The sequence below is a fragment of the Pseudorasbora parva genome, chromosome 1 (genome assembly GCF_024679245.1).
Source record: "Pseudorasbora parva isolate DD20220531a chromosome 1, ASM2467924v1, whole genome shotgun sequence".
NCBI classification, from domain to species: domain Eukaryota; kingdom Metazoa; phylum Chordata; class Actinopteri; order Cypriniformes; family Gobionidae; genus Pseudorasbora; species Pseudorasbora parva.
The window spans coordinates 43,561,784-43,584,155 of record NC_090172.1 but is presented as its reverse complement, the minus strand read 5'-3'; the positions used below and the strand labels follow the sequence as shown (position 1 = coordinate 43,584,155).

Below are 22,372 nucleotides of genomic sequence, written 5' to 3'. Positions count from 1 at the left end.
TTTAACCGCATTTATTTTTGCACCGCGGAACGTTTTTCAATGAATCAGTTTCGACGGACCGATTATACTGGAACACCAACTAGCGCTCCGGAGTCAAGACAACAACAAACCTTGGGTGCGTCTCAATCAGCTCCCTAGTTCAGTACTCAGGGCACTGATCAGGGAGTCATCCCATTGACTTATGTCTTGATCAGTGCCCTGACTAGGGAACTATGGAGCTGATTGAGACGCAGGGCATGAGTGAACATGAACGAAGAAGCTGATGAGACCGCTTTGCTTGGCCCCGTGGATTGGAAATTTTGTTTTAAAAAACGAAAGAATGGAAGCGTCGTCAAGAGCATGGTTGTGTGCAAGTTATACAACAAGGAATTTGCATATCACCGCAGTACATCGAGCCTCAAATATCACAAATATGCTTTTGCTACACTTAATGGCAAACATTGCGCTGGTCTGCTGGACTGAAATAAATAAACAATATTTTGTTGATTAAGCTTATGTATTCAGTCATTATTCAATGGTATACTAAAAATACATGTGAAAAATTACTTCTCATTGTTCTCAGGTAAAATATTTATATGCGATTAAAATGCGATTAATTTCGATTAATTAATTACAAAGCCTCTAATTAATTAGATTAATTTTTTTAATCGAGTCCCGGCCCTAATATATATATATATATATATATATATATATATACACAAACACACACACACACATACATACATACATACAGTGAGGAAAATAAGTATATATTAGTAGTGTATATAGTGTATATATTTGTGGTGGACCGTTATCAGAGTAAACGCAGAGATATTATATATATATATATATATATATATATATATATATATATATATATATATATATATATATATATATATATATGGGTTCAGTCATGGATGCTGATTGGTCAACATGGTGTTCTAGCAGTGTTTTACTTCACAATTACAAAAGCAGCTTTTACCTGGTCACCTGCCAAACACCTGTGGTGGATCGATGTTTTTGGTAAATTGCATAAATATGAAAAGTATTTACCTAAAGGTGTTCGAAAGGTTGTTTCTTTAATTCAATACAAAAAAAAATCAGATTCAACAGGAAAAGAAGAAAAGCAATTGTTCTCATTCAAACCAAACCAATCACAATATGAACTAACAGTGAGCTCTGTGTGTCCTTTCTACAACTTCCTTTAAAACAAATGTATGTAAAGACATTAGGTATAAGGTAAAATAATAAAAAGCGATTTACCTGAGGCCACAGCTGCATTGCTGGCTTGGCTGCTACTGCTGCTAACATCCACGTACAGCTCATCCTCTGCCTCAGTGGAGGAAGGGGAGGAGGAGTCAGAGGTCAGCTCCTCACTGGAGCTGCTGGTACTGTGCAAGAGGGCATACTTCTTTCGTGCGATCACCTCTCGCTTTTTCCTCTGCAGCAATAACCGCTCCTTCTGCTTTGGAGTCCGCTGGGCCCCGCCTCCCGCCCCACCCTTCACAAACCGTTTCCTATGCAACGGCCTGCGTGAGCTGAGACATGGACGTTTCACATGATTGCTTTCTGGCTCAAGCCGCGCCCATTTATGCGACCTGCTGGCACGAGTCCGGGCGAGCAGTGGCCTCATGCCTACAGCCGTGCCTGTGCCTCCCACTGCACTGTTGGTGGAGGCTGAACCAGGAGCCTTAAGCTGCTGTCTGACTGTCATCGGCCCGCCGTCCTCCTCTGAGCTTAGAGTGTCCGAATCACCAAACCGAAGGCTGGAGGAGGGCGAAGAGGCACAGTCACTTAATGAGGACTCTGGGTTCCGCTCGTCCTCGCTACGTGTCTCTAGCAGCAAGGGCCTGTGGCGGGGCGGAGTAAGGGCTGCCTCACTTACTGGCCCTTCCTTCAGGGAACAATATGATGGCCCAGGCTGCTGGCTCTTGCGCTTTTTGCGTCCCGACAAGCCTCTGTCACAGTCTCTGCGAACTCCAGCATCTCGTGAAGGCCGGTGCCTGGTCTCTGCACACAGTGGAGAAGAGAAATCGCTTCCTGCCTTTCCAATCACCTCCATCTCAGCAGGGAAGCTCTTAGCTGTCTCCATGGGTTCGGGGTTAGCCAGAGGCCCCTTCAGGGGCTCCTGCTTACGTCGTGCATCAGATGGAATCTCACTCTTCATTGCGACTAACCCACAACGAAGTGCCACCAAGGCTCGATATGCTGAATCCTAAGGTTCCATTGGAGATCCAGCAATCCTACAACTGGAAAACAAAGAAAATATGCACAGAATGAGAATATTGTCCCCCCAAAAAAGACCAAAAATATTAGATTGTTCATTTACAGTTTTTTTTTTTTGTTGTTGGTCATAATGATCACCTGATACCACTCCTGATCATTCAAGCTTTATTTAAGTAATAATTAAGCTCTCTGTTGAATGTCAGAGTTTTTTCTTAATAAGTAATACCACAGATGTTATTTACAGTAATGCTGATTATTTGCACAGCAAAAACTAATTTTACAATGGCCTTTAAAAAAAATGAATAGGCCTTTAAAAACAGGGCCTATGCAAAACATTATCCATATTAGGATACTCTGGCTTATAAAAGAGCCTAAAAAAACATAATGTTATACCCATAAGAAGTAAATAGTGTCCAATATATGACTGAGGACAAAAACAAATAGGCTAGAAAAACTGCAACTCCCCTAAATGAACAAAATGAGTAGTATGATACAATAATGATCAGGAATATTATTCAGCAAGTATTTGTGTCCTTTCTTCCTACATCCTACTGAAGTAGTCTATTCCTCTTTTCATCCCAAAAAATATGCAAAAATATGTACTGAATAGTCGCTCACCATCAACACTCGAGCGCTAAACATCAAGCGCTAGAAATAGAAATACAAAATGTAGAAATAAAATATACAAATACAGTGTATAATCACAAAAATGATTTAGTTAAAGCAATGAGACATTCATTATGACATGAATGGAACATGAATGGAAAGGACGGCAACAGCTTTATCAGCTTGCTTTCACTTTCACAGCAAATGCCGTTTATGATCAATTAAAGGAACTGTAAGCAAATGTATTTCAATTAATCATAAAATGGCCCTAATATGTCACTAGACATTAAGAAATCATGTTCATTTTAAATACTTATATCACTGACAACAGTAGTCCAGCCAGGATATTGTCATTTAAAAGTTGTTGTTGATCAACTGATGTTGATGTTGACATGTGTTTGGGCCTGAAGCTACGCCCTCCACATATCTACCAATCACAAAGTCAGTAGTGTTTCGTCATCTGGGTTGCCAGATCTGCTCTAATTACCACAGCTGCAGCTACAAACGTTCCTGTTGGATCCTGAAGCCTATCTGGCAACCTTGAGTAAGGGGGAAGGGTAGAGGGGATAAAACGCTCTACAGTCGTTAGAAAGTGATTGCAGTACCAGTTTTGGCCACAAAAATATACCTTTTAATAGGGCTGGGTGATATGGCCTAAAAAAAAAAAATCCCAGATTTTTTTCACAAAAAAATACAATTTATCAATTTTTTCCCCTCCTACTTTAAATATATCTGCAGATGACAAAGAATTTGGTCAAAAGCTCTAACTTTATTTTGGTTTGGTAAAATATTTGCAGCTTGGTAGCGCCTACCTGGGGTCCAAAAATTTCAGCATGTAAATAAACCCGGACTATTCCACAATATAAATGGGCATCATATATTTTGCAATATACAGTATACATATCAAAGGTTTATGAATTGATATTAGGGATGTTCATATTGACCGTTCAACCGTTAACCGATAGTAAGAATTTTGACCGATTAACACTATCAGTTAAACAGTTTTGATGTTTGTTTTGTTTGTTTTTTTTACTAACGGGCGCGTCGACACATGCAACGAACCCCACGTGCCGACACAGACATATTACAATACAGCAGTAGTTTGCCTACAAGCTCCTGACTGGTGGAGGAAAGCAAATGAAAGTCGCTTCCCGAAGCTTGCCGCTCTAGCGAGGCGTCTCTGTATTCTTCGGGCATCAGTGCCATCTGAAACCTTGTATAATGCTTTTCGTAGTGTGGTTTTGTCCGACAGCTTATCACAAATCTCGACCCGAGTACAACTAGAGCCTGTGGTCTCTGTATTCTTCGGGCTTCACAACATTGCTTCAGTCGCGTCGCAAAGTGGATTTCCACGGTCACTGCTGTCACAGGACTTCACCAAATCATACCATAGAAGTGTGTTTTTGACGGAGCAGTCCCAACGATAAAGGTTCGGTCCTGCTTTGGAAGCAGTCGGTGCGAAAAACTGCTCTATTCAAAAGAATTCATTCAAACGGCTGATTTATTCAGGAACGAGGCATTTGCTTTCTTTAGTCATTGAATCATAGATTCAATTGATTTGTTCAAAAAGCAGATTCATTTAGTAAGGAAACACTAGTGGCTGTTCCCGCTACTGGTTGCCTAGTCATGTTTGTAAATGACATTCACGAATGCTACTCTATGTTGTAGACAGCAAATCAGTTTTCTTGCCGCTACAAACATACATTGCAGAAGGAAAGGTCTAAATATAATGTATAAATATAATAAATATAATGGAATCAGTACATAAAATGCCTAATATTAAAGATGAATGATGAACGAGAAACAGAAAGTCCTTTTTGCAGTCAAGGGCTATTCATCTGCAACAAAAGGGCAAATGCTGGTCTATCTGGGCTAACGAAACTATTCACACTCGGAGTCAGCACCAAAGTAGCACCGTATGTACAGAGACATATCATAAATTATAGGACAGTTGACTGTTAAAATGAGTTGATTCTTCTTTCCTCGGCACTGAAGAGCGACGGTTCACGTGTGCTCCACTGACTTCATTTGCATAACGTTGAACATATCTCAGCTTTGTCGCGTTGCTGGAGAAGCCCCTTCTGGTCAACAACGGTCATTGGCGCTCGTGTCGTCGGAAACCGGCTGCTCTACATGAAAAATGAACAGGATCTTGTCGCTGGTAGTGTGAAAAGACAGTGAATTTGAATTGAGATTGCAATCTTTTAACTATTAATCGTGGAGCTCTAATTCCCACCCTGACCTAGTTTTTATGGAGCCAGAATGGTGACTTTAAAATTTGGCATCACAAATTAAAATTGTCATTGAAAACAAAAGCAGAACTGAAAAAGGAAACATTGGCATTGAAACATTTGCATTGAAAACAGTTGTATTGGCATTGAAACAAGTATTGGCACTGAAAAAATAAAATTATTAAAATATTACAATCGTATTCTTTTATTGAATTGGGATTTATTTGTATTTTTCAATGACAATCTTCAGATTTTTTCTTCATGTCACTCTTTTTCAATGACAGTTTTTTTTTACAATGTCAGTTTTTTTTCAATGTCACTGATTTTCAGTTTCAACTTTCTGTCACTGTTTTGGCGTGGAGAGGGCGGGGTCTGAGGGGAGGGGTAAGTAGAGCGTAGTTTGCATATCATTGCATATAGGTATACTGAAGCCGTCACCAGCTCTGAAGCTGCATGACAGATGTCCAGTTTACCGGGAACTTCCAAGCCGCAAGTCTGTTTTTTTTAATCTGCCATTTACATGTTTATTCACGTGCAACCTGGCCGGTTTGCTTAACTTTTAACGGCCGTTATGCTGTTTCTCCACTGACATGATAATTAACAGGGCGCCGGCTGTGTAACACTACTGACATCCCCAACCACACACACACACACACACACACACAGGAGAGCCGCTAGTGCTTCTATCTGTATTTAATGGTGCTCATGTGACGGCACTGGATTCTGCTGTGCTGGTGTGATACTGCTGAACGTTTTGCGTTAGCACGTTTATGAGGTCTTGTGCAGCAGCACAACTAAATTAAATACAGATAAAAGCACACTCGCGGCCCTAGGAGTAACGTCTGTCTCCGGTGTGTGTGTGTGTGGTTGGGGATGTCAGTAGTGTAACTTACACAGCCGCATTAACCACAGTTAAGTTAGCCAACACGGCGTTAGTAATTTACATGTTTCAGTTAACGTCGGAAAAAACAAAACAGCATAACGTTAAAAGTTAACCAAGACGGCCAGGTTGCACGAGAAAACATATAAATGGCAGATAAAAAATATTAAAAAAAGACTTAAACTTGCGGCTTGGAAGTTCCCGGTAAACTGGACATTAGTCATGCAGCTTCAGAGCTGGTGACGGCTTCAGTATACCTACATGCAAATGATATGCAAACTACGCTCTACTTACCCCTCCCCTCAGACCCCGCCCCTCTCCACGCCAAAACAGTGACAGAAAGTTGAAACTGAAAATCAGTGACATTGAAAAAAAACTGACATTGTAAAAAAAAAACTGTCACTGAAAAAGAGTGACATGAAGAAAAAATCTGAAGATTGTCATTGAAAAATACAAATAAATCCCAATTCAATAAAAGAATACGATTGTAATATTTTAATAATTTTATTTTTTCAGTGCCAATACTTGTTTCAATGCCAATACAACTGTTTTCAATGCAAATGTTTCAATGCCAATGTTTCCTTTTTCAGTTCTGCTTTTGTTTTCAATGACAATTTTAATTTTTGATGCCAAATTTTAAAGTCACCATTCTGGCTCCATAGTTTTCCCATTAATCTTATGACAATAGCACAGGAAAAGGGCACTCCACATCTCTCACACAATGTGGAGCCTAATAGCAGACAGCTGTTTGTTTTTTTCTGCATAAAATGTTGTTCAATACAGGTGTGTTTGAAGAGCCTCTTCATCTTGATCCTTGATCCTTAATGCAGTTATTTGGGCTGAAGCAATCTAATTAAATCCCTCTCAAATTAGGTTCCTGCTTGCTTGCATAATGGCTATTTATTCATCACTGCCCGTAATTTTCACAATGATTACCAACGTTCACAAAGCCTCTTCCCCCTCTCATTATGAAAATCTAACAATTCAGCCATTTTATTCATTACCTCTTTTATTCTCATCTCACAACCATCTTTCCCTATTTAATCAAAATCTCGCTGTTTCCGATCACTCTTCCATTCACCAGAATCCCATTACGCGCTAACATTTCTTCAGCCATCCCTAATTAACATCTCAGCACCCAGAGTGGCACCAAGCCCCAAACGCCTTATGCTTCACAGCAGCCACAGCAAGGCCCTGAGTTCCCTTACCTGTAAATTATGAAAGTAGCCATCTGTTTCATAAGGCATACAGTCTCTTGTTTTGAGTCAACTTCTCTGTCTGGTAACAGCATCAAAGAGCTACTTTCCTGTAGTGTTGTCACGATACCAAAATTATGACTTCGATACGATACCAGACAAAAATACCTCGATACAAATACTAACTCGATACCACGGTTAAAAAACAACAACAACAATAACAAAAAAACATAACATGAAACATGATTAATATGACAACAGAACTTATTATTCATTGCTTTATTTATTTTTACTAAAAATTCACTTGGCTAGCATGTTCCTGCCCTGGTTTTTGACCATTCCTCCTCTTATTGCTATAATACCAGCCAGTGTGAACATCCTTACAGAGATCACATTATCAATTATCTTATCATTTACTAACCTTTCACTTCTAAATAGGTTGGGATGACCAAAATCTTATTTCATGATACCAATAATTTAATATTTTTTAAGTGTACTTTTATAATTATAATATAGATTTTTAATTGTATTAAAAATTTGTTTTTAAAAACAATCAAAAAATGCAAATTACAAACAATATGACAAAAACAGTTCTTTATTTTTCAGCTATTAGGTCTATTTAACAGTAGCAAGTCAAGAAATAAATATTAAGTTATTTAGCCAACCATGTGGTACTTTTCTATTTTTCTTTGGTGTCGGACATTAATCACACAGAATGTCTGGCTTAAGACCTGCACGAATCTAATTACCTCAGCTGTATACTTTCACTAAAGACATATCTGACTGTGTTTACCTCAATACTCGCCAGACCGTGCATTTTTACACGTTTGACCATTCAAACCCAAATAATAATCTGTGAAAGAACGGAATGGCGATCGCATGTTTGTTGTCTGAAAGGCGTGTGCGCTTTAGGTCAGAGTCCAGTAGCGTGAGCACGTCCCGCACATACAATATGTATGTTATTGAGCTAACATACAAATTAGAAACAAAACGGAGAAAGAAAGGATTGCCCTGCAAAACTTACTGCCTCTCAAAGGGTTAATTCCCCCAAAAATGAAAATTATCCCATGATTTATTCATGAATCTTCTTCCTTGTTCAATTTACAGAAGTGTAGCGCCTATCGCAGTTCAAAATGCTACGATAACTGCGAGAGGCCTGGCGGACACTACACTTTTCCCGTAAGTTGAATAAGGAAGGCGATTTGCCAAAGCTGGATAATTTACTTTATAAAGTTTTAAATGTGGATATTTTTCTCACACAAAACACATCAATTCACTTCAGAAGGCCTTTATTAACCCCCCGGAGCCACACTGTTCCGGAGTGGAAGAGTTTTATGACGACCAAATGCACTTTTATGGACTTCAAAAATTACCCAACAGATACTGGCATTATAACGCTTGGAAGAGCAAGGACATTTTTAATATAACTCCGATTGTGTTTGTCTGAAAGAGGAATGTCATATACACCTAGGATGGCTTGAGGGTAGGCTTACTATGATAGTCAGTGTTCAGACTCAACACCGGTTACATCATTTGCCCACCGTGGCACCGCCCCCAAGGTCGTTTAGATTTTTTTTTATAGAAATAAAATAATTTAGGTCAGTCATAAAACAGACAATACAAATAAAAATTGAATGCATCTGCTTGGTAAAGTGTAATCCGAACGAGTGTCGCAGCACAAACGCAGTAGCAGGAGTCAGATTATATTCATCAGAGAGCGAAGAGCTGACAGACAAGATGATCACGTAGATTTGGTTTCAAAACGAAATGTTTGTCAACGAGTTGTGCTGTGTTGTTGTTTTTTCCATTAAGAATAATAGGCTAATGAACTCACAATTCAAGCAAGTAAATTCAAAACCGAAACTACAATGTGCATGGCAGCACAGAGCGTGCATTTACAGACAAACTGTCATTCACGGTGTCGGTGCAGTTAGTAGGGCTGTGTTGAAAAAAAAAATAGATTCACCAATTCTGAATCGATTTTTATATTAATTTCTAAAGATCGATCGGTAACTCAGAGGATCGATTTAATAATAGGCCTACATTTTCCCCGTGAATTTTAATTTGACGCGTCATTGAATTCACGTATGCGCGTGAGGTGGAAGGACATTAAAACAACGAACATGGCAGCTTTGAAAACTCTAGAACCGCCGCGGACAGAGAATACTAGAGTAGGTAAACAAAGTCAAGCCGAAGCTCTCGTTACCATACCGCAGCCGCCGTGCTGAAGAAGCGCTGCGGACAGATAGAGTTTTCCCTCATTCTTCCTGTTCTCTCGTTACTGCGGCGGAAAGAGAATGCTAGAGTAGGGCTGAGCGATATGGGCCAAAAAAATTATCACGATATAATTTAGCATATCAGTCGATATCGATAAATATCACGATAAATGTAAAATGTTTATTTCTTTAAAGTTTAAAGGCATATTTTTGCTCCTGAGTGAAATATGTAGAGAACAAACAGTTAGCTGTGGTTTTAAACTATCCTTTATTGTCAAAACATGACAAACACTTCCCAAACAAGTGAACAATTTATTTAAACTGAGGTAGATTTATTTATTAAAATCTTAACTGTGGTCAGCATTTTTTTACTCAACACTATATATCAATAATATATCATTATACAGGGCTTGAAATTAAGCATGTTCATGTGCTTGTCCTTGAACAAGTAAATCGTTCAAGCTTGTCCAAGTAAAAAATTAGTGTGTGTGTGTGTGTGTGTCTGTGTGTGTGTGTTAAATATAATTTATTCTGAAGCAATATTCTCACCAGTGTTCAATCAGCTTTGACATATTTAAATCTGCATATTTGTGGTTTTTATTTTTATTGAATCATTTGAAATTTGTGATATTTTCACCTTTTATAAAGGGCATGTTCCCTTAATCTTTTTAAATATAGGCTAAGCTTCATGTTTCATTTTATATTTGTAATTTTGATCAATACATTAAATTAAAATAAAACACTATAAGGGCTGTTACCAATCAAATTAAATAATTTACACTGAAAAATTACAACAGCATTAAATAATGTTTTGAGATTTGTAGAATAGACAAATAAGACATGTTGGAAAGTATGTTTAAAGATCAAATTAAACCACCAGTAGGTGGCAGCAGGTGGCCGTCTTAATGAGCGAGTCATTGAGTCGTTCATTCAAACGATTCATTCAAACAATGAATCGTTCATTTAAACACGTTGTTGTGAGACGCGTTGCGGTTCTGCTGTGAACGATTTTCGCAGCTGAAATAGAACAAAAACGCTCAATATTGTATTATATATATTTAATTGTGTAAGTAAAACACTAAAAAGGCAAACGGTCAAAACAAAGCGTTTTAAGAAACATTTTGAGGCCCCTTCTCTTGCCTCACAGTGGATTGGTCCACCGTGCATCTCACCGACACACACACACACACACACACCTCACCGACAGTTGGCTGGTCGGGAGAGAGAAAAGTTCAGTGTTTGTGGATCTCCAGTAAGGGCTGTCTAGTCTATTTTATTAATTTTAAACACCAGATGACATTATTTCTCTTTTGATACAGGCGATGCGGAGTCATTAATACATCACCAAAGACAAACAATTATGATAGCGATGTACAAGTCCAATGTTTTAGTGATTATAGTTTGGTAACGTTAGGCTGGTGTAAATAAGTCACCCACTACAGCTAACAAGGTAATAAGCCTGTGTGTGAATGTAGTTAATGTAGATTCACCGCTGTGTTGGGCTCAATGTTATATGGAAGGACTTTGAAGAAACACGATAATTTAATAATTAAATTCCGTGTGGTGAACGTGAACCTATGATAAGCAGTCCACGCACGTCGCTCTGTTTTATGTCGGATGGGATCGCTAAAATATCTCCAAACCACTGAAGTTGAGCGAACTAACTTGTCAACGATATCTGTGTCCTCCGAGTTGGCCGTGAGCGCTGCATTTTCTTCACTATTGCTCATTTTTATCGCTCCACTTAACCCCGATCCTCCAAGCCTGTCAGCCACTGACTGTAAACATTACCGTGTGCAGCACCCAGACGCTCGGTCTGCAATGCGCATGCGCAGCATTACGCATAGCGCGTAAGCATTATATCGAGAATTTATCGACCTGTTGTTATCGTTTTATCGAGGAAAATTATATCGTGATAATTATCGTTATCGTTTTATCGCCCAGCCCTATGCTAGAGTAAGGTAGACGAGTAAACTCGGGCTGCTGGATATGTCGAGAACGCGGCTTACGTCACAGCCGTTCTCACAGCAGCGCACACTTACTGGCAAGGAAGTAATGGCTGGCTTGTCATGACAGCACGCGCCCTCTCCACAGCGCACATTTGTTCTTTACAACCATCAATACTCCATTAATTTGCAGTTGAATGTCTATAATAATAGTATCAATATGTTGCATAACTACAGTCCTGTAATATTCAGGTAACAGCTGGAAAAAATGCTCTCTTTAAAAACACTTATCTAAATCTCAAAGATCGGATCGGATCGAATAATGATAATCGATTCAAGATCTTCAGAATCGGAAATCGAATCGATTCTTGAAATTTGAATCGAAACCCAGCCCTAGTAGTTAGTACAATAAATCCATGGTAAATTATGGAGATTTGTAGATCGAAAATCCTTCGACTAGGGCTGCACGACAAATCGCATTTTACATGAAATCATGCTTATCACGATTTGGCTTATCGTGATTATGAAATTGCAAAGTCTGCGATGATCTTTTATGCACAGTTTGTCAGTGTAGGACGGCTCTGGGATCAGTAGTAAATGCTGTTCCATCTGAAAGCACTACAAGTTTGAGTTCCTTATAACATAAATTTAAAAAAAAGCAACATCCGTCAAACATCTTTCCAAACATGAGCAACATTTAGTTATGTTTAATCAAAGCGTTTCAATCGGTTTATTCAGCTCACCGACTGTATGATGTTCATAGCGATTTCCACATGGATTTCCATGAATGACGTGTGCTATCGTACTTCGCCGGCATTTACTTGGAGAACCCCGCCCGTGAGAGCGCCCTATGGCTTGCAGAGTCAGTACTTCAGTACTGATCTCAGCCGTGCTGCTCTGAGAGGCTGCACATAAAATAATTGCAGCCTTTGCCGAATCTTGTGTGGTTTAATTGCAATTTATCGTGCAGCCCTACTTCCGACTGTATCATTGCGCAGTGTTTAGTGTTTGTCAGCGCTGTTTTGTCTGGCTTAAGTAGTTTAAAGAGTGTTTTTCGCTGAATTCACGCTTCTCACTGGATCTCACAGCGCTGTTTAGTTATCGAGACCGATCAGAGTAAATGGACCTGCTCCAGTGAGCTCATGGTACTCTACCGTTTGGACTTTGACCCGAGCGGATAAATGGTCTGTGGCATGATTCAAATGAGTAACTGAATTCTAGGGCTGCAGCTATCGATTCTTTTAGTAATCGATTATTCCATCGATTAATCGGATAATAATTACTTTTTTCTTTATTTAGCAGCAATACTAAATATATATGAGAAAAAAGATGGATATCTTAAAATTAACATAAATTTTTTGAGGGGGGCTGAAATTGCTATTTTTTTATTAGTTGTTGTTTTATTGCTGAAATTGCATACAGTAATAACTGTGAAACTAAACCATTTTAAATGCATTCAATTGCCATGTTATATGATGTAAAAAATATAAAAATCTACTTAAAATTAATTAAAAAAGGTAAACATAGTACAATCTAAAACTCAACCTGCAACCAATAAACCAAAATAGTAATATTAATATATAAAATATAATAATAGTAATATAAACAACAATAATGCCTAAATTATCAAATTTATGTTGTGCAACTTAACTTTCAAGTCTGAAGGCTTTGTGGCTTTTGTAAGAAGCAAAAAATATTGGACAGGAAGGTAACTTGAAATAGGAACAAGAGTAGAGATGGGCGTACTAGAGATGAGTCCACTGTTAAAAACAAACCATCTATCTGCACCAGATAGTCACAAATTCAAATTCTCAGTGTGAAGCGCTATGCTATCGTCACATATTAGCTACACTAAAGTAGGTTGCTATATAATATAATAAAAATCTTCTTTGGCAAAATTACATTGCTTAAAAGCCATCTTTCAATTTAATTTTATAACTTAATTTATACAGAAATATTGTATGAAAATGTAAATTAAAGAAGACATACATATGAATACATATGTTTTACAACACCCACGGGCAGAAATTAAGAAAAAAAGTGCCTGTTCTAAGCTACGCTCCAAAAACCCGCCTTTTCCCAGAGAACGAGTCATATGACGCAATGACAGGCAAACATAGGCGCTGCAGCCCTGGCTCTCAGCGTGGGTTTACGTAGTCTGAGAGGTGGAAACAGAAAATAGAGATTGTCGTCATCATAATTATAGTTATAGTAGGTTTGAGTTGTCACAATAGTGAATCAATAACATATCCTTGTTACAATGACTGTATTTACATGAACAGCATATTCCCGTCCTAGCCGAAAGACTAACTGCTTTCATACACGTACTCCACAGTACATGTGAGCTCATTTACATTATGTCCGTCGGAAATACTAAGAGGTGAGTAGTATAACAGCCGACTAAGCTCGGAATTCCAGCTATCTGGTTATGTTGTTCAGATATACGGCCCAAACGCTTGACATCTGCAGAAGAAGAACATGCAGACAAAAAGCAGTTACTGATTAAACATCAGCTAGCAATTTCTACAAAATTTCACGATAAACTATGTTGTGTTGAAATGCACAGAATGTCTATCCCTATCTGACCGTCACAGATGTAAGCTATAGCCTACATCCTACAACATTCATTTAAAATCTGGGATCTAAATTAACTATTTTAAGACACATTGCTGGCATAGATGGTGACAATCTACATGGATGCTTGAAAAACAACAAAGTCGACAGCAATATTGCTAAATGTGATTTATTAAAGATACTGCAATGTGATAAACATGGAGACAACGTTAGCCACAATTAGCTATACCCTGTGGTCACTCACCAAGACACCTGCCCAATTCTCAACCGATTCTCCTCACAACACAACTCTATCTCTCTCCTATTTCCATTTACCCTTCCCCTAACTCTCCCTGACCCTTCTCTCGCCTAGGCGGCTCGTAATTATACGGCAATAGCCCATCGTAAGAGTTGACATTTATCCCAACTGCAACCTCTTCGCTGTCTGACTCCATTACAAAGAGACGATGTTTACTGGCCATTGCGTCACTTCCGATCAGAGCGTTTTTCACAACGGAAGTAATTTTACTCACAATTTCCTTTAAAAAACTGTTTTAATGCACATTTATGATTAATTTCTTCACGCAAGTCGAGTTCCTATACCATTTATCTACACGTTCATTCACAGTGATCTTCAACTTGAAAGATGGGCTTTAAATAAACGAAACCAGGGTTGACAACCTATACATCACACAGGGAAGTAACCGTTGGAACGTGAGCAAACACAAGGGATGTGTTTATATTCAATTGAGAAAAAGTACACATACGTACAGATTTTGAGCTAACCATTCATTATTGTATCACAGCTTGTTTTATTAAACTGCTGTCCGTAACTTATTTTGTGTTCAAGATTTACAAAAATTACATAATCAGAATGTACAACATGAATCCATTTTCCAAGCCGTGTTTTTGTCTTACCCTTAATCATTATGGTACACTTATAATAAATATTTATATTGGGACTATTTCAGGCCAGATTGGTAGGTACCGCTGCAGAGGAGCACAGTCCCTGCGTGATTCGCCATAGACATAAACAGAGAGAAGTAGCTCCGGCTGCAATGTTCTTCCACAAGATGCATGCAGTTCTGTTTATTATCCACTAGAGTGCAAAAAAATACGGACTGCAGCTTTAAGTTAGCAGCTCTAAATATGATTAAAGTGTGAGATTTAAATTAAACACATATCAATTAAAGCACACAGCTCAAAGAATGAGCGCTCCTCATCACAAACACACGTTACAGCTTGTTCTGATGTTTGTTGCGCCTAGCGTTGAGAATATTTTAATGGTGTTTTACGAAGATATTATCAAGTATGTATAAATTCTCATTAAATATTTCACACACACACACACACACACACACACACACACGATCCATGTGCAAACTTCATTCATGCTGTTCATGTGTTTGGAGTTGCTCGTATCTCCTCAAATGACGCGCAAACTGACACAAATGAAACTTAAATGTTCAGCGTTGCATCCTGAAGCTCAACACACTTTGATCTTGAAATGAGCTGAAAACGTTAAAGTTAAAGAACTATACACATCCATTGTGTTTTACCGTGAAATGAGTTATGCGTCTTCGTTAAAATCAACATTTGATTTAACTCTCATCCACAACATTTTGGAATGTTTACTAGGACTGGGACGGTTACCATTTTACCGCAATACCGCAGTCGTGTGATGCCTACCGCGGGTCTGAGATCGTCACCACCATCACCGCAAAAAAAAAAGGTTTACATTCCAGCCTTCATATTTTTTGCTAGAAAAACTAGCATGTTCACTTTATCGTGATTTTTTTTTTTTTTTTTTATAAAAATACATAATTTACTATAGGCTATTTTGTATTTTATCTGTTTACATAAATATATTTTCTACTTAAGAACTACATTTTGTTATTTTACTAACCTCAATAAGGACTCATCCGCACTAGATTTTCCGTGAAGGGAAACATTTCTTCCTTTCGTTTCCTTTCGTTTTTGTCTATTACACCCGTTCACACATTTTACTGTGGCAAAGTAGAAAAACACTGTAGGACGAAAAATTATTTAACACAGTTTGTTCTTGTTATTAGACTTGAGGCACGTCAAGTTTATTTGAATAGCGCAGTTCACGTGCACCCAGCGGTTTTACTTTCGTTTTCTCTAGCAGTGCATAATTAAACATAGCCTAAATGTCTTGACCCTGTGGAAGATAAAAAATTTTTTTTAGATGTTTTACAACAAGTGTTGCTTTGCAAAATCAGGAGAAAACATGAAGACGAAGATATTCGAGACGGTGATATCCAGCTAGTGTCCCACATTCATCTCAAAGCGCAGACCGGCTTGACGCAACTTTGCGGAGCAATAGGCTATAAAACAATTTTTTTAAACAAATATTTAATTTTCTTATATTCTTAAGATTACCATTATTTACTTATAATCATTTAAATGTTTTACAGGCTGTAGGCTATGTGTTGTTACACTGACGGAAAAAAATAAATACGCATGCTTATGAAATGTGCGGATGTTTGTGTGTTTATTATTGTAAAATGTAGGCTATATATATCTGAAATACAGTATTTAAAATTGCATATATGCATTAGTTATACTCTCAATTTAATTTACAGAACAAACTATAGAAAAAGATCAATGTGTGTGGCACTCACAACAAGATGCGCAATAGGGGGCGCGGCGCCACGCCTGTTGAACGTCTGTTTTTTTCTATTACGGGTTTACATTTGTTGGAATCGTTTTAGTCCTACGCGCTACCTTTTATTGACAATGTCTTTATCATTTGATGATAACGCAAGGTTAGTTTCACTTTCAATATAACTTTCAACAAATGTTTTCCTTCTGGTGTCGAGTTTTCTTTGTCAGTAGCGAGTACTTTGATGTGCAAGCTAAAAGCTGCACGCGGACTGGTTGTGGTCGCGTGATTGGTTATTACATTAATCCATATCCGCCTGTTTCTCCAGTTTCTGTTTGCGTCGTCAAAGCATTTTGGTCGTAATGTTTCGAAAACATTCGGCCGAAAATGGCCCAAAAGTGCATTCTCGGTTTTCGGTCAAACATTTTTGGTGGCCAACTACTTGGTGCATCCCTAGTGTGTATCCACCTCTGTTTTTTTGTCCATTTGTGCTCCATAAATGGAGAAACAGACTTTTACAGCAAACAAGATAGCAAGCTAAAAGCTATCAAACATACACAAGCTTCAAAAAGCAAAATGACAAACAACTTCTGGTTCAAATGCGCAATGAATCATGGGTAAATTCGCTAACCAGTTAAAGGTTGGATAGAGTAAAAATGTCCAGAGCTTATCATTGTTATCGACGTAAATTTTTATCGCGATTCGATATATCGTTTATCGGCCAAACCCTACATTCACTCTCCACCTATCCAGTGGAAATCGCTTGGGTGTGTAAACATAAGCTAAATCTGTGTAAATCACTGAAAGCAGTCAAAGCCAACAATGTATAGAATATTAATATATAGAGTTAATGTAAATTAGAAACTGTTGCTCTATCAGAAATGTGAAAAACAAAACTATTTCAAAAGAAAAACCCCAACAAAACTTCTTCCATAAAAGTAAATAAAGTCCTAGTCCAGTTCCCAGTAACTGCAGTCATAATGTTTTACTGTAACTATGGTAATAGTGTTATTCTACCAAGACCACTAAGTTTTATTATGACCCACTGATATTGAGCAATATCCAATTTCAAAAAACTCTCTCACTTTAGTCTATAATCTCAGAAAACATCGATACCTATAAATTAATTTAAAAAAAGAGGAATATCGAGAAGCCTTTTCGCGTATAAAGTTAAAACACACAAAACTGGTTTTAGAATGTATCCCTGCTGTAAATATTATTATTACTGCAAGACTCAGATGAGAAACCCATACTTGCACCACATAAAAACAGTATAGGCCTAACTGGGATTCTATTGTAAACTGATTTATTCATTATTTAAGCTTCTTAGCACAATTTTCACCTTCACTCCATCAAGAAATAAGACCTCAAACTGTGTTCATCGTTGTCCCTGAGCTAGACTTAGACTGCCCTCCCAGGCTCCTCTGAGGCTGATCCTGTCAACCTGTGATGTACCGTTGTGCCATGCAACAAAGTGCACCACAGCACCTCCATATGAGGCGGCCCCAGAGGGCCCCATTGCGGCAGTGCCTCTTGACGCCAAGGTGGATACAGATTTCAGAAGATAGGGGATTTTAGGGGACTGTTTTAATTCCTTCCCCAGGGATCACTGTGTATGTCTATGTTGAGTAGCTCCGCCACAAGCAATAGCATGACATGCGGCCCAAATGTGGGAGAAAAGAATGACTGTAAACATCACAAAAAATGTACCACACAAATTAAAGTTCATGAAATGTAAACATCAGTAGTTTTTACAAATTAAAAAGCTACTGATGTTTACATTTCATGAACTTTAATTTGTCAACAATAATACAATTTTCCAGCTTAAACAGCATGCTTGCATTTCTTCAGAGATTTCAGAGGGATCCCGGCATATGAACAGTTTATTTTATATAGGGTCCCGGATCGTGTTGGAGGAATATATGTTTGCTTGGAGCATTTTGCTTTGTCAGTGAGAGACATGCAAAGTTTGCAAAGAAACTTTTGTTGAAAGATGAAGCAGCCAACTGTACTGGATCTTACAGCGGCTGCATCACAAAATGTAAGTAAACAATATCATAATGCTTTAACTGTAAATGATGGTTTTATATGGATAATGTAGGGCTGGAACAACGCATCAACATAATCGTATAAGTACTGTTTATATTCATCCCTAATCCCCTGTCATGTTCTACACACGCAAAAAAACAACCTCTAGAGTAGATGCAAATGGCTACACTGTAAAAACAAATTCACGTCTCCAATTGAAAATTTTCAAGTGACTGATCACATTAAATTTTTCAGTTGCCAAATTTAATTTCTGTGAATTGACGCAATTTATTTCACAGAAATTCAATTTGGCTAACTGAAAAATTTAAATGTGATCACACAATAGAAAATTTTCAATTCAAATAGATTTTTTTTTTTACAGCGAGGTATTTTTCAGCATTGTTTTTTACAACCGTGACAACCCCATTCTTTAAGATGAACTCGATGTTATAAACGTCGCTGAGTGTGGTTGCGAGTCCTTAAAGTCCCAGTGAACCGGAAGTAGCAAGAGTTTTCTTCAGTGCTGTGACGTATTTTCAAGCGAAACGGAATATGGAATAGAGGGCAGAGTTTTACCTCAGCGCTCCTCCTCTACATCTCGTGCTCATAGCAGACTAACGGTTGGAGGGGTGTGGTTAAGCATGTTTTACACCTAATCTGCCAAACTCCCGTCATCTGAGAAGGAACGTCGTTTCTTGACCGAAAGTTTTCAGATTTTGATTAAAGATTACTGCGATAAACAAACTGTTTCTGTGTATTAACTTGCACAGATTAATTGTTCACTCTAAAGGGGGTCGCACACCAGAACGCGAAGCTCAGTGCCGTGGGTATCTCACACCAGACACATTATATACACGCAAGCTCAATTTTGAATCGACTTCTGACTGAAGAGCTGCACGATGGGTGTATCTTGTAGCACAGGGTGAAGTCAGTATGTACACTGACGATTTGAGGGAAATATAAATTTAATATTAAACCTTGAAATTGCGCTCTGTTGCATGTCAGGAATGCCAACGTTCCTGACATACATATACACTCATTGAAAAAAATGCGCTCAAATTTTAAAGACGTGGCGCGGCGCTGAGCTTTGCGTCCGGTGTGCAGCCCCCTTTAGACCTTTATTATGTGCTAACAAAGTAAATATGGTCATATAGTTTTGTTTTGTGCGAACCATGACAGGGGATTAGTGATGAACATAAACAGTGTGCAATCTATAGGTGATGAAATTAAATGTTTCTACAATGCATCGCGATAAGGACATGGATGATTCTGCATCAAAACAGTACGTTGTACAATTTTGTTTCAGTACCCTGACATTTTTCGCTACATACTAGCTTGTCTCACTACTATAACATTTCAGAGGAATTCGAAACACAAAAGCGAGTAATAAAAATGCACCCACTATTTTAACATTTACAGCTGGTGTTCCAGCACTAGGATAATGTTTTCCAAACTCTTACTCACGCAGACTAACACTAATAGCGAGTGGGCGTTGATATGGTTTCCTATGCAATTAACATTAGCCAATCATAACAGTGGGCATTTACTGACAAAAGAAAATGTATTGTTTCAGACAGAGGGTTAGATTGATCATTTTACATCATATGCCCTTCTATGTAAAAAAACAACAACTTTATTAACATTATAAATTAACCTTTTAAATTGTATTAAAATATACAAAAAAATGTAAATGACCCACCTCATTAATATAAATAATTCTACAATTTAAGAGAATTAACTAAAAAGTATCATTCAAACCATTTTTCTCCTCAATGTAAGTATAGCTAGGAAATTAATAAATATTAAGGGATCAAGCACATTTGTCAACACATTAACAGGTCTGAGAGAAAAACAGTAGTTCTTTTTACCAGGCATATGACGTCTTGTGTTGGAAAGCTGAAACACGTTATTATTAATTCATACAAATTAATCCTTAATTTGCAGTAAAGAGGCAGATGACATTATATTTTAATGAGCTGTTAAGACAAATAACAGGGATAGCATTTTCATATCTTGATGGAATATTAAGATTACTACACTTGGGAGCAAAAGATGTAACCCTGAATCTAATTTGTGAGGGTCTATTTTTCCAAACAGATGATGGAAGCACAAGAAGATTATTTGAACAAATCACTGAAGAGTAGTTTGAGCCATTGAGACATTAATTATCTTCTTTCTTTTTTTTTTTTTTTTAGATGTCACTGATTTATGAGAGTCAACAGCACATATGTCAAGCTCCCAGAGGGGGCACATTAAAATGTTATTGTAAATGCAAAGACTGGAATCTGATCCAGCTGGCTGTTCAAGAAAACAAGAGCTGCTGACCAATTTCGTCTCAAAATGGCCAGATGAAACGAGCTTTTCCATTTCCAATCAAATAACATCGGTTCAATAACAGTCGAATAAAGCATAACACAAAGGCACCGAAGGTTTGATAAACAACAGAAAAAGAAAGGCAGCGATGGCATGTTGATATTGTTGTTCTCAGTTTATTCAACACACCAGCTGACAGCACTACTGATTATAAAACCCATCCTAAAACATACATCTAAGACACGCTTAAACCAATAGTGACAACAACCAATGTTGTGTATCAGTAGCCCATTGGGCCTGGATGTGCTGGGACAAACGCACTCTACTGAAACTGCTAGCGGCGGGCTATTAGCCTCTCCAGTTAGTCAAACAATAGCTCATACCAATTTAAATTTACAATTAAAACAAATATAAAGAGAGTCACTTACCTCTATACACGTCGGAAATCCACCCCTCTTGGACTTAATCCCTTTTCCAGTGTACAATTTTCGTCGACAGAAGTAGAAAAGTATTGGGGAAGCGAGTGAACGTCAGCGGAGGCTTGTGTGAAACTGACAGTCACACAAACCCGGAGAGGGAGGGAGATAGAGAGAGAGGCCCAGCGCTTTAGCCTCCCCGCTAACTGGCGGATATTTCGACGATTACGCTTTATATATATGAGAACACGCACGCGATTTACAGTATTGAACGTTTAACGTCACGGTGAGCTAATCGTAAGGAGAGGACATTTTATTTAGCGGTCATATGCGTTTCGAATTCCTCCTCGTTTGCCCTCGGGTGCGAGTCCCCATTCCTGCCTATCCGCGGCGTCCATTAGAGCGCTGCTATGTGTGTATGTGAACAGCCCTGCTGCTACGCACACACACGCGCAATCGACGGAGCATTTCGACATTTTACGACATTCTCGCATCCTTGGCGACTCCCCGAGACAACAACATCACATGATACAAAGGCTTGGCGAAAACTACTGCGAATAACCGTTAATGATCATTGTGGTTGACTACCGACTCCTGTGAATCTATTCAGATATTTTAGTGCAGTTTGTGAATACTGACGAATTGACTTACTGTGTTGTATTAGAGAGTTGGTCGCCTAATGCTCTCTAGTGGCAGAATGTGTCAGCGCTTTATGTAGCCTACTTACACTATTACATAAAGTGTAGGTGCAAAATCAGCTTATATTTTTATTATGGGGTTGTCGTTATTTAAGCTCCTCAGATCTGGGAACCTTTTTGGAGATTTCCTCCTGAATTTGGCCTACCCAAATTCAAAAGCTTCCCATACCCACACACAGTGGTCTAAATACATGTGCCATTAAGGTGTAATTTTACAAGAAACCCTTTGAAGTTACAAAAAACACTTCTAAAAGTGATACACATTTAAGTAGGCAATATGTTGTCTAAGCTGCATTCAAAAAATCAGAATATGTATAGGCATTTGATTCAAAATGGAAATAAGTGAAGGAAACGTACGACGAAGAGTCAGAGCATGGAAATGCACAATAATTATTCATTCACTTAGAAGATTTGTTCATGAACTAATTACTATTTCAGTTGTACTGTCTTTCTCT

General features: G+C 38.2%; 1 protein-coding gene across 4 annotated transcripts in view; it reads right to left on the bottom strand.

The window, feature by feature from the left end:
- Positions 1-21,705, bottom strand: part of rnf111 (ring finger protein 111) — a 64,860-nt gene extending 43,155 nt beyond the window's left edge. The window contains exons 1-2 of one of the 4 annotated variants that reach the window (XM_067441781.1): positions 21,232-21,705; positions 1,246-2,231 (exon numbers count right to left, since the gene is read on the bottom strand). In XM_067441781.1, coding sequence (XP_067297882.1) covers positions 1,246-2,149 — 904 coding nt within the window. In that variant the 5' untranslated portion in view covers positions 2,150-2,231; positions 21,232-21,705. The remainder of the gene's footprint in view (positions 1-1,245; positions 2,232-21,231) is intronic. The other 3 variants (XM_067441800.1, XM_067441791.1, XM_067441809.1) reach the window with 3 other exon arrangements.
- Between the last annotated feature and the right edge of the window lie 667 nt (positions 21,706-22,372).